At 42.2% G+C, this 13,360-nt stretch overlaps 1 protein-coding gene across 8 annotated transcripts in view; it reads left to right on the top strand.

Annotated features, from left to right (window-relative positions):
* kidins220a (kinase D-interacting substrate 220a) overlaps window positions 1-13,360 on the top strand; it is a 43,285-nt gene that overhangs the window by 3,549 nt on the left and 26,376 nt on the right. For all 8 annotated transcript variants that reach the window (XM_069536298.1, XM_069536297.1, XM_069536295.1 and 5 more), the window contains exons 2-21: window positions 1,098-1,256; window positions 1,898-1,996; window positions 2,657-2,755; window positions 4,145-4,243; window positions 4,625-4,723; window positions 4,957-5,055; window positions 6,171-6,368; window positions 6,498-6,596; window positions 6,869-6,967; window positions 7,323-7,421; window positions 7,537-7,714; window positions 7,840-8,004; window positions 8,180-8,359; window positions 8,897-9,062; window positions 9,268-9,419; window positions 9,806-9,906; window positions 10,014-10,199; window positions 10,339-10,479; window positions 11,340-11,577; window positions 11,676-11,767. In XM_069536298.1, the coding sequence (XP_069392399.1) occupies window positions 1,125-1,256; window positions 1,898-1,996; window positions 2,657-2,755; window positions 4,145-4,243; window positions 4,625-4,723; window positions 4,957-5,055; window positions 6,171-6,368; window positions 6,498-6,596; window positions 6,869-6,967; window positions 7,323-7,421; window positions 7,537-7,714; window positions 7,840-8,004; window positions 8,180-8,359; window positions 8,897-9,062; window positions 9,268-9,419; window positions 9,806-9,906; window positions 10,014-10,199; window positions 10,339-10,479; window positions 11,340-11,577; window positions 11,676-11,767 (2,721 nt within the window). In that variant the 5' untranslated portion in view covers window positions 1,098-1,124. The remainder of the gene's footprint in view (window positions 1-1,097; window positions 1,257-1,897; window positions 1,997-2,656; window positions 2,756-4,144; window positions 4,244-4,624; window positions 4,724-4,956; window positions 5,056-6,170; window positions 6,369-6,497; window positions 6,597-6,868; window positions 6,968-7,322; window positions 7,422-7,536; window positions 7,715-7,839; window positions 8,005-8,179; window positions 8,360-8,896; window positions 9,063-9,267; window positions 9,420-9,805; window positions 9,907-10,013; window positions 10,200-10,338; window positions 10,480-11,339; window positions 11,578-11,675; window positions 11,768-13,360) is intronic.

The raw sequence follows: 13,360 nt of genomic DNA, 5'->3' as shown, positions 1-13,360 counted from the left end.
AAAGCACTAATCCTGTTTAGTGTACACAAGTTTCACAAAGTCCAATTTAAGGCAGTGGAGGAGGTCGGAACTGAAGTCGGCCTCGCTGTAATTGGAGTGCGCAGTCGAGAGCATCAATTGTCCGAGTCATTAGTTCTTCAGAGGAGGAAAGTTGTTGGGTATTGTTTTTCTTCAGTGGTATTTGATGAGTCGCTGCACTTTCTTGTGATCCCTCTGCCTTCATTATACTGAGCAGACTAATTTCAGTTCATGTTTTCAGCATGAGCGGGCAGACAGAACTTAACCAGACTGAACTGAGTGCCCCGTTAGCTCCTTTAATGAGTGTGTAATGTCCAGAGCATTGTCCTGATGTAACCGGAGTTTAAACATCCTGGAGGGATAAGTCTTTATGCTAGTCACTGTCTTTTCTCACGAATGTTTTAAATATTGTTATTTTGTTTATTTGCTCTGTAACATGCAACATGTACTGCAAACCTCAGGATCCATCACTTGTGACTCTCCCTGGGGTTTCTGTGTTTTTATGGTTTGGGCAGTTTTTCCTCATCCTAGGTAGAGTTAAGGACAGAGAACGGTGCATCTTTTGAAAGATTGAGGCAAATTGTGATTTGTAAATATAACAACAAAATTGCACTCTTTAACTTTTAAAAAGAAGAAGAAAAAAAAAGAAGGAAACACTTCATAAGGAACTAACACACAAATATACGTCACACACAGACCTGTTTATTCAGCAAGTCTACATCTAAACAGCAGATGTGTATTCTTTCTGTGAGTTTCATCTCTTTTTAAAAATATGACACCCTCTTTTCCTTTTTTAATTTATTATACCTGGGTCAACTAAAAGAGATCCAGCCTGTGTTTTGTGTTTGTCTGTGTTTGTGCGTCTGACTTGAGTTTGGACATTTGTTTATTCCACAGCATCATTTCAAAGAAACACCACACCCTGCTTTCCATGTCAGATTTTAACTTCTCTGTTTTTCTCTTAGTAGAGTCATTCAGCTGTGTGGCAGTACCAGCCTGTGCTGTGCTGGCTACATAGATATGTGTCGTTGTTCTGTGACTAACTGTGAAAGTTAACCTGCTTTTCTCTCGCTCTACAGTGGTGTACAGGCGTTTAGAAGCGAGCCATGGATACCACTACCTCCCTGAAGATGACCTCCCTGGCTGTCCAGACTCTGTTCAGCTACGTGGAGGAGGAGAACCTGGCTGCCATCAAAGCACATTTGGACAAGTTCAGAGATGTGGACAGTAGGAGCGATGTAAGTCAGCACAACCCCCCTCTGTTTTCTCTGGATGTTTACTTTACGGGGTTCAGCATGCAGCGAACAAACTCTCTTAAAGATCACGTGATAGGTGTTGTGTGGGGAAAGGAGAATTACTGTACATCCATTGTGAAACTGAATGATGATTTTACTGAAAATGATCGTGAATATTGGTGGACTATAGTTTCACAGCTAAAACGTTCTGGGTTCAATCCCTGGTTCTTCTAGAGACCTTCTGTGTGGAGTTTCCTTCTACAGTCCTTGTATAATCCATGTAACAGTCATGGTCCTCTAAATATGTCTTTATTCAGTTGAAGTGAACAGGCTCAGACGGGCTGTAATTTGTTCTGGAATTATTGAGACAAGCACATTATTAGTTTTGAGATGTGTTGATGATTCCCATATCCTGAGGTTGAAACTGACTAATGAAAAAAGCAACACGTAGGCCGTATCTCATCCAGGGATTGATCATGTGGATGTTGTACAGGATTAGAGTTCAGTCATCAAACAGCATCACCATCTGTCATTTTTTTCCCAGTGAGTTCTCAGTGGGTTACAGAGAAAACAGTGCAGTTAATTAGCTTGTTTTAATCCTCATCACAGTTTGTGTTCTTTCTCTCTCTCTCTCCTTATTTCAGAATGGACAGACTCCCCTGATGGTGGCAGCTGAGCAGGGCAATCTGGAGATAGTACAAGAGCTCATTAGGAGAGGAGCCAACGTGAACTTGGATGATGTGGTAAGCATGCATACGCGCACACAAAGAAATCCCAAACTGCCTCATAAGAGCGCACACATCCACACAGAGGTACATGTGGCGCTGGTGAGATATACAGAGGGCGTCAGAGTCCAGGCACAGGTGAAAAACAATGCGGTCATCTTAACCACATCATCCGCTTGACAACAGACGTGGGTGATTTTCTATCTTGCTGAACTCACCACACTCAGGCTAAGTCCTCATCTATTAACAGCCCTCATGAGCCATAATGACAACTTATTACGTTATTTTACCTTCACTCTTTTGACTAAATGACAGGATCCACTGGTTGGCCAACACCCTGTGTCTCCAGAAGCGAGCCCCCCCACACACGCACACACCTCTCATTAACATCTCACGTACATGTAACCTACTATTATACACGGCACACTCAAACCTGCGCTTGCTCTTACGCAAAGGAGGAAGGAGAAGCACAACAGGTTGTGGTTGCTCTCGTCTGTCACGTTCAGCTCTGTCCATGCAACATTGTGTTCCTATGAGCACCTGGTATGACCAGCTGGTAGGTACAGTGCTGTTACCGTTACCCAGGATGTGTCCATGTAGAGCTCGGACAAGCGTCAGTCCAACTGGATGTGGAGTCTGATGGGAGTTCCCACGGTAAACGGTTGTCTGTGTGTGCAGGACTGCTGGACGGCGTTGATCTCGGCGGCTAAAGAGGGCCACATTGAGGTGGTGAGGGAACTGTTGGAGAACAATGCCAACCTGGAACATCGAGACATGGTAAGAACGCAGGTGGAGACAAGATCTGGGTAATGTCATGGGAAAAAAGATTTAGTTTTAACTTTAGAGTAACTCATCAAAAGTTGTTTATTTTCCTGTAAAATATGTACTGGTGTTTACTGTTAGGTGTCTTTGCCTCTTAACCTGATCCTAACCTTGGTCTTTACTTCTTCACTATTCGTGTGTTACATATGTTGTATTGATATGTGTTAGCATTTATCATATTAACAGAGTCAAAAGTAGCAAAAACCAAAAGGTGAATTAGGTAACAATATTTGGGAGAAAAAGGAAAAAACCTAAAGGGATATTAATATATTCTCAGTGCAATTATGTCACAATTCATGTTTAGGGAAAAGATGATCAATCAGAGGTTGATTAACAGTCTGCTCGTACTCGTACTGTGAGCGACTTTTAAAATCTAGGCGTCTACAATTTGAAATGTAATAAAGTCATGAAGCCTTGATTTTATGTACATTAATGGTTTCTGCGTGGGGTGATGACCCCAGTGCTGGTCGGACAGGATGATCCATTGTCCTTGAAATGGACATAAAATGAAATTACTTTCTGTTTGATGGCTTCTCTCTAGTAGTAATCCCATTTACTGAGCTCTGGTGGTCTTCGCATGGAGCAGTGATATGATTTAGTAACTGGATACAGAGCTGTCAGAGGCAGACAGTTGTCTTCAGGAGCAATTGTGTGTATGAGTAGAGCATTGGGAACAGGAGATACAAATATTTATTACCTGGCACCAAGCATGTTTGGGAAAGCACTGTGTATTCCTAGGAGCATTTCCAATAAGCGTTATCCATTAGCAAGTAGCATAAAAGATGCATTCAAATTTTGTATTAGCACTAAAAGGTTGCACATTGGCGTGATATATCACATGTAGAGCTGATTTTAAACACTGAGCCTCTGTAACATTATGCAAGTGACTCAGGACATTAACAGAGTCATCGCCTTGTGGGGCGGGTGTAAGCTTCCCAGGAAAGATCACAGCCAGTCATCACAGTGGGGTTATAATAAACCACAGCATGGACACTGCTCACTCACTGGAAAATGTGTCACAACAGCTGGATATAGCACATTTTCCTACCACAAAGATCCACTTAGAATTGACCAACTTAGCATGTAATACTTGTGTTGCCCTTACACTGATCTTCACACTAAAAGTGAAGTTGGGACCCCCTTTATTCACACTGTCCTATATTTCACCACATGGAGAGTCAGACTCGCAGCCAAAACATAAAAAACCAAAGGTTTAGGTTCCAGGCTTGTAATTTATTGCGGGAAATTGGGCTGATGATGCTTGTATTATTACATGTAATGTATGATCTCGTCCAATCCTCATCATTTTTATTCAACTTATCTGTGTATGTGTTTTCCTCTCAGGGGGGTTGGACTGCTCTCATGTGGGCAGCCTATAAAGGTAGTACAGATGTGGCCCATCTGCTGTTGGAAAAAGGAGCTAACCCGAACATCACTGGTCAGGTACTGAGACCGGACACACTGTATTTTCTCTATCATCGTTGGTATCTGTAGTTTATCTCTACATTGAAAGCTGCATTGAATTTCTGTCAAACAGGAAAGGTTGATAATCCCATGTCAGATTTTTTTACATCATGTGTATGATCTGATTGTTAAACCAACATAACTCCTATGTTATGCTATAAACTCAAAAACACGAGTTGTAAATCTCAGTAAACCTAATTTTAGATTAACATGAATATGAACACAGCCCTGCTCCTCACTTGCATAGCGTGATGCTTGGTGACGGGGTATCTGCTGTTTTCCTCATGTCACTTGGCCAAAAGTGTCAGTGTGACACTGATCATTAGTTGCTGACTTCAATCCTGTTCTCTTGCCCTATAGTACAGCGTCTACCCTATAATCTGGGCGGCCGGTCGCGGCCACGCCGAGATCGTCCATCTCCTGCTGCAGCACGGAGCCAAGGTCAACTGCTCAGACAAGGTAACCACATACTGAAAGATGTTCATCATTCGCTTCCTTTTAATCACACAGAAGATGTACTTAGTGGTATAAACTTAGAAGATTCAACCCTAGCTCTCAAGTCCTCTCCCCCTCTGCCTATATTTATCAATGTCGCTTTAAAAATGATTTAAAATTCTCAAGCTTTTTGACTACATCCTCTCCTGACACTGGTTTCTCATGTTTTGTGTAATTTTTTCTTCTTAACGTCACAGTATGGCACCACTCCTTTAATTTGGGCCGCCAGGAAGGGCCACTATGACAGTGTGATGCACCTTCTGGCAAATGGAGCTGATGTGGACCAGGAAGGAGCCGTAAGTCAACTACATATGTCTTTAACTATCCTGTGAGTCAGTAGCAACCAGTTTTCATAGGACTCCAGTTTGGGATTTTAGTTAACATAATGATTTATAATAGAAGCAAAAGACCATTCATGTAGAGTTATATAGATACTTTGATTGTGATTGCAGCTTTTAATGACAGAATTCTAAAATATGACCAGAAGGTTTGTAAAGTTTGAAGTCTGGAAAAATTTGTAAAAAAAATTGGTTACCTTTGCAAAGGTTTGCTTGTTTGTTTGTTTGCTTATCTATGCAAAAACTGCACAGTGTATTTCAAGGAAATGAGGTGAAAGGATGGGCCATAGGCCAAGAAAGAAGCCTTTCAATTTTGGTGTGGATACTTTCTTTAACATTGTGAGATTGGGCTTTTTTTTTTAATTTTCAACAATTTCTAAGGAAATAATTCATGGATCTTGTTTAAAAATATTAGGCAGATTTATGGAACTGACATTTATGAATATGTGAGTGGTTGTTGATTGTGACCAGGTACATTAACTGGTGACCAGGTTTCATTTTGTCTTGGGGTCACTGTAAGGACACACAAACCCTGTCTGTTCTCGCTAGTATGGTTTTCTCACAATCAAGATCTAACGCTGCCAAGCGCCACAAATGTGTCAGTAAACTGCAATATTAAATAATTGATTGCACCTATGACGCAGCACATCTGTTCTCCTTCGAGTCGTGTCGCATCTGTGCCAACACAAAGTGAACGATGTGATGGTTTGATATGTAACATCAATAATCAGATGGAACTGTGGTAGCTAATGTTTCAGAGCAATTAATTCATATGTGATTAAGAGACTCTAGCGCCTGGAAAAATATATGAATTATTGGGCTTGCTAAATGAGATGTCAATAATAAATTGTCATTAGGCCCGTCGTGTCTCCCAGAGCTGCGGAGATAAACTGACAACATGTGGGAAATACAGTTTGTCCTGATCAGCAGTAAATGATTGAACATCTGTCACTTGAACATTCAAACACCAACCAAAATCTTGACACACTGTCAGGTAGAGAAAAACATGTGAGAAATGTCAGGGTTAGGAAGATCCTTTTATGTGCAAATGAGCCCTTTCTTTTATTTCCCAGAATTCAATGACAGCTCTGATTGTGGCCGTGAAAGGCGGCTACACAGAAGTTGTGAAGGAGCTGCTGAAGAGGAACCCAAATGTCAACATGACGGACAAGGACGGCAACACAGCCCTGGCCATTGCTGCCAAGGAGGGACACACTGAGATCGTACAGGACCTGCTGGACGCTGGCACCTACGTCAATATCCCAGACAGGGTGAGGCCTCCTCACTGCAGCTTAACGTGCGGCTGTTTGAAACATGCAGGATGTCATAAAACGGTTTGTGTGAATGAAATATAACTCATGTTTGTCTCTGTCTGTTTTTGCTTTCTGTCTCTCTGTCAGAGTGGGGAGACGATGCTGATCGGAGCAGTACGAGGAGGTCATGTGGAGATAGTCCGAGCTCTGCTGAACAAATACGCTGATATTGACGTCAGGGGCCAGGTGGGAATCCTCTCCCTCAAATATAGATTTCTTACTGATGTTTAAATACAAGCAGCAGGCCTTCTCTGTGTTCTGTGTGAAATATCACACTGCTGCTCAATACTGTTCATGTATCTCTATTGTTCTTTGTTCAAGTGAAGTGAAATCCATGTGCACAAATGTACTTCTCCTGTAGTAATAGGCACAACGTGGCACACTTATATGAATTCCTGACACTGTTTACTTTTTCCAAGTTAAACAAGCTAGTATTTGCCTTGTCCTTTCAACACCAGGATGGAAAAACTGCCCTCTACTGGGCAGTGGAGAAAGGCAATGCGACCATGGTGAGAGACATCCTGCAGTGTAACCCTGACACAGAGAGCTGCACAAAGGTAAGACACAATCAGGAGTAAACAGGTTAATCTACTCTTTTCCCTCATTTAGATTTTTTGATAGTCACTTCTCACGTGTCATGTTTCTCACGTCATTTGTCTCGATTTCTCATAAACTCTATTTTGATCAATTATTACAATATTTCCATTCACTATATTAATTAAAGTATGCTGTCAGAAAAATGCTGTGTCTGTAAAATAAAGAAAATTGTTGACCAAAGATGCAGGAATACTACTCTGAAGATGTATATTTTTTAGTGTTGATACATTATACATTTAAAGATCCAATGCATATAGGAATACACATAAATACATTTCATAATGAATGTGATAAGACATTTTGTTTTTGTTTTAGGAGGGAGAGACCCCACTTATCAAAGCCACAAAGATGCGGAACATAGAAATTGTGGAGCTGCTGCTGGATAAAGGAGGCAAAGTGTCTGCAGTCGACAAGGTACGCAATTGCACACAGATCATGTTTGTACAGAAAACCTCAATTGTGTGTAGTTTTATTGATCTGAAGCTTCAGTTGTTCAGTGAATCAGTCCATTCTCTTTCTCTTCGCACAGAAAGCAGACACGCCGCTCCACATTGCCATCCGAGGTCGGAGCCGGAAATTGGCCGAGCTGCTTTTGAGGAACCCTAAAGACGGCCGCCTGCTTTACCGCCCCAACAAAGCTGGAGAGACCCCGTACAACATCGACTGCACCCACCAGAAAAGCATCCTCACTCAGATATTTGGAGCCAGTATGAGCAAATTTCTTCTTGTCATTTAGAAAAGATTGTGTGACAAAAAGAAAAAAGAGAATATTAAACTCTTCAACTTTATATTTTCTCTTCTTCCTCTTTGCCTTTCTTTTATTCTCTCTCAGAGCACCTCTCTCCATCAGAGTCAGACGGAGACATGTTGGGTTATGACCTGTATAGCAGCGCTCTAGCAGACATCCTGAGCGAGCCCACCATGCAGCCACCGATCTGTGTTGGATTGTATGCTCAGTGGGGCAGCGGCAAGTCTTTCCTTCTTAAGAAACTGGAGGGTAAGTAAGAAAACAGGAAAAGTAAGGGCATTTAGAAACATGTCTTTCCTTCAATCCCTCTGTAACAATTTAAGAGTTTGTTTACACATTCCTTAATATCCTTGTGTTTTCATCTCCGTTCACTTGGGTGAAACATCTCACATGGTACTTTTTTCTCTTCCTTTGTATTCATTAGACGAGATGAAGACATTTGCTGGCCAGCAGATAGAGCCATTGTTCCAGTTTTCCTGGCTGGTGGTCTTCCTCACCCTCCTACTCTGTGGCTCGGTAGCTGTGGTCCTGGGCTTCACTGTTGATCCGAAGCTGGCGATCGCTGTCTCCCTCAGCCTCCTCGCCCTGCTCTACATCTTCTTTGGTGAGAGGACAGAAGATGTGACGCTGCAGTAGTGATGTTTGAGGAAATTTAGTTTTAATTTGGGGATGCTGCAAATGGACACGTTCATACCTATTTTTAGATTGTTCTGGTAGTTTTATTTAATATATGTAACAAACACACATTGTCATACATCATGTGTGTCTTCTATAATCTCATCCCCAAATCAATGCTTTTGTGTCCTCAACCTAAGTGTAAGGAACTAATTTAGAGTGATCTTCAGATTGCTTAGAAAATAACATTATAGATATGCATTACATTTCCATTTAAACAGAATTAACCTTTTATTCATGATACTTTTGAAACTGATTTGCTCACTAGAGGGAGCCATTGTACAACCAATATCAAACATGATGTGTTGAGCTTTTGAATTTACATTGTTGATTTTTAAGAGAAAATAACTCGCTCATATTTAAGAGCTTAAACCATGATAGTAATGAAATTATATTTTATAGCACTGACACCTCAATAAAAAGCTAAATGAACTGATTAATTGACGACCCCTTCTCCCATCTCCAGCGCTGGTGTACTTTGGAAGTCGCCGTGAGAGGGAAAGTTGGAACTGGGCGTGGGTCATCAGCACCCGTCTCGCTCGCCAGGTTGGCTACCTGGAGCTGCTACTCAAACTAATGTTTGTCAACCCGCCTGAGCTTCCTGAGCAGACGACCCGTGCCTTGCCTGTCAGGTGACAAGGACAGACACAAATATACTCAAGTCACTTCACTTCACTTCACTTTATTTCTGCTGGAATATTAAAAGATCAGCTTCCCACGTCCGAGACAAAACATCTTACCACTCTACATTCATTATGAGCTATTAAAGTCAATATGAGGTTGTTTTTATAGAAAATAATCAATTTCCCACCTCTCTCTATGTCCAATGTCACACAGATTCTTGTTCACGGATTATAATCGCTTATCCAGCGTTGGAGGAGAGACGTCCATGGCTGAGATGATTGCCACGCTCTCAGATGCCTGTGAGAGGGAGTTTGGCTTCATGGCCACAAGACTCTTCAGGGTTTTCAAGAACGATGAGATCCAAGGTGACGTCACTGTCTTTGGTTTCAGATGTCATGTATCAATGTTTAGCCTGCACACACAGTCTTATTTTACTGTTGAAATTAAAAAAATAATCAGCTCACATAACATCAATCTAATATCTACGACTGATAAAGTGAAATACAAAATGGTGGTTTTGAGGTGTAATCAGTATAAAGTAGTTGCTGTGCAGTTTGTGCCAACAGTGAAACCAAAATAGAATTAGATTGTTGGTAAAATGACTCTTTTAAACATAATGAAACTTGTAAACACAGTAAAAGCAGTGCCTCAGACATGTTTTTCTCATTCTCCACCTCATTCTATGTTTAAGCTTATGCTGCTCTTTGTAGAAAATTAAAGAAAAAGGGTTGTTTTGCCCCTCATCCTCCAGGAAAAAAGTGGAAGAAAACTTGTTGCGTTCCCTCCTTCGTGCTGTTTGCCTTGGCACTAGGCTGCCTGATCACCGGTATGGCCCTGCTGGTCATCTTTAAGGTAGGTTAGATCAATAAGCTGGGGACCCTGCATTAAAACAGTGCTGTCTTTTAACCACTAGGTCATTGGGTGCTCAAGTATTCAATTTGAATCCTTTTATTTTGCAGGTGGACCCTGGGAACTTGACAGTAAATTCAGTGCTGATAGCTATGGCCAGCGTTGTGGGTCTGGCTTTACTGCTCAACTGCAGGACCTGGTGGCAAGTGGCAGATTCCGTCCTGAACTCCCAGAGGAAGCGCCTGCACAGTGCTGCCAACAACCTGCACAGACTCAAGAGTGAAGGATTTATGAAGGTAGACAAATGCACTTTATTCAGAACCTAATCATGAACGGTTGGACATCCTTTGACATGCTGTTGTCATAGCTCAAGCAAAATTGAATTTGTTAATTATGGTCACTTGAGCCATTCATTTTTTTTCCATCTCTCACCAGGTTCTGAAGAACGAGGTGGAACTAATGTCAAAAATGGCCAAGACCATTGATGGTTTCACCCAGAACCAGACGCGAATGGCCGTCATCATCGATGGCCTGGATGCCTGTGAACAGGACAAAGTGCTGCAAATGTTGGACACGGTGTGTGTTTTCACTTGTGCAGACTGTAAACAAGTTAATGTGAAAGAATTAACATGCTCAACATCTGTCTGTCAATTAAATTTAAACCATGGAACCCACTGTTGTAAAACAGCTGCCACAAGCTCTTTCACCTCAGAGCCCACACATCTCTGCAGCAGTGCAGCCCCCTGGTGCTCCTCGCTGCCTCATCTCACCTCCATGTTTAGATCCTTCCTTCCAGCTGCTGTAATATAATGTTATTATTTGGTGAAGTAATCCCAGAAAGCATGGCAACCTCCTGCGTGCTAATCTAATCTTCTCATCTTCTCAAGCACCTCCCCATCACTCTGAAACCATTTTCAGTTCAGACATCAAAGTATCCTCAGAAATCAATTTTTAGTAGTTTGCACAAATTAAAAATTAATCTGTTTTCGGTCTGCATACTTTTCTTACCAGACACTGTACATTAAAGATGCAGAAATCATGTGATGGCGCCTTAGTTGATTGTGCTGAAAGGCGGCTGTAGAGACAGAGGTTTATCATCCTGTGGGACGAGCCCGAGGGCGCTGGCCGAGTTTTAACAAACCGTGTCCGCATGTAGCACAAAGCGATGTCCTGTGACACTTGGACTGTGTCCCTTAGTTAGCCAAGTGGAAATCCCCAAAACCATGTGCTGCGGACAGTCAGCTCTCACAGGACTTATTAAGTTTAAGCACCACAGCAAGCTTTTGTTGTCATGTTGTTGATTAGATTATAAACCCTCCATTTTGAGGGTTCTGTTGACCTTAAATTCCTTCTTCTTTTTTTTTTGGCTCAATCAAATTAAGTCCACATGAACTACATCCTTCACTCACAAACTCCTGGTTCATTTCTTGTTGCAGGTGAGGGTACTATTCTCCAAAGGCCCCTTTATCTCCATCTTTGCCAGCGATCCCCATATCATCATAAAAGCCATCAACCAAAACCTCAACAGTGTGCTGAGAGACTCCAACATCAACGGCCACGACTACATGAGGAACATCGTCCACCTTCCAGTGTTCCTAAACAGCAGGGGCCTCAGCACCTCTAAAAAGCTTTGCATGGCAGCCCCCAGCAATGGAGAGACATTGCCTGCTGAAGGTAAAGGACAATGGCTTATATATATGTATATATGTATATACATTCACAAGCATGTCAGCTGTCATTCTCTTTGTCATATCCTATTTCTCTCTCTTCAGGATGGCATGACGACTTGGACAGGAAGATGTCACAGACCACCTTGGGCCAAGACCAGGCCAAGTTTGGCAGCAAGAATGCCCTTAATCGCAGGGTAATGGCATATTGAAGTTAATTTTTATTTGTATAGATTGTACAATGTTTTGTAGGTGTTTATGGCTCCGTGTTAGTGGTTCCTGACCCCATTATGTATTTGATCTATATAGCCGACATCAATATTAAAGGTAGAAGAACAGACGCTAAGGAAGACCCATGACAAATTAACAAAAAACTATGGGAGAGGAAAGTCAAAAAGAGATGCTGAGATGGCAGTGGAATCAATAGGAGTTATAAACAGGCAATGCTTGAAACAAAATCCAAGAGTAGGTTTATAGTAAGACCAAAATATCAAGCTTAGTATATTGTAATTGCCACCCGAAATAGACACAGTTCATACCCCCCCACTTCATAAAACCAAACAAAAGTCCAACAAAAGAACATTTTCATACAGAAACTCAAATGGAGACAGACGTTTTCACAACACGGTGGACATTAATGATGGATGTCCCCACATGAATGAAAACAAAATTAAAATGCTGTTAGTTCACCACAACTTGGATAGAAAACACTCTGGGTGAGAGAAGCTGCCTGAGAAACCCCTGGCTGCTGTCTCTCTCCTCAGCCTCCTTCCTGAAGGGGCTGCTCAGTACATGCGTGGTGTTGGCAGGCATCTCAGAGTCCAGAGGACAGAGGGAGACACACAGAGATGAAAAAAGCGAGAGAGGTGCTCGGTGTGCGGCCAAGGTTCCTGGTTTAATTGATGTAATGGCTGTTTATCCTTCCTGCTGCGTTGCCACAGCCTAATGACAAGGCCTAGCAGCAGTGGGTCCCTGTGACAAAACACTGGCACCAGGTCTGCTGGCAGGAGGCTAAGTGACTCTGCTGCTGTCGCTGATGCTTTCCTACCCTCCCTGCGGGACCATCCCACTAACTCCCCCTTCCTTCCTTCCCGCCTCCCTCTCTTGTTTGTTTGTTTGTTTGACATTTGTTTGTACCTCGGGTTTATCTTGTACCGTCAATTATTGGTGTCTGCCCTTTTTATTACAGGGCAGTGTGCTCTGTTTACTTGCCCTCCGCCACTAGCTCGCTCTTGGCAGGAGGGTCCTCTCTCTACAAGTGGAGCTTCAAATGAGGGCAGGAGGGGAAAATCAATTAGTGCCTCTCCATTTTCATGTGGCTTCTCAAGTCGTGGATGACATTATGAGTATCTCCACCATCTAATTTCCATTTATCGGAATTAAACAAATCTTGTTTACTAGGAAAAAGATTATCATCTAGAACTTGGCATTCAGTATTTTCGTCTTCCCTAAATTTAGATATTTTATTAACCTCAATGACTGACCAATGTGTCAGTGGGGAGAAGAAGAACCAGTGAGCAAATAAATGTAAAAGTAGCAGTAAAGCTTTAGACCTGCAGAAAAAAATCAATACATATTGTAGAGTCAGGCCACTGAGGCTGACTGTACGATATGTACGGTCTGATAGACCTTTTCAGGACGGGCTGAGTGGTGGCCATATGTTTCATCTCTCTGTGAAAGAGGTCATGAGACTGGTGTTACGACTTCAAAGTCAACCAAAAGCCTCATCTTGGCTCATGACCACAGCAGCTGTCTGATATCATCACAGATGTTCTCCGGTAGATCTGTGT

Source organism: Paralichthys olivaceus, chromosome 12 (assembly GCF_024713975.1).
Source record: "Paralichthys olivaceus isolate ysfri-2021 chromosome 12, ASM2471397v2, whole genome shotgun sequence".
NCBI classification, from domain to species: Eukaryota; Metazoa; Chordata; class Actinopteri; order Pleuronectiformes; family Paralichthyidae; genus Paralichthys; species Paralichthys olivaceus.
The sequence above is the reverse complement of the archived record's forward strand: the minus strand, read 5'-3'. Positions and strand labels throughout refer to the sequence as shown.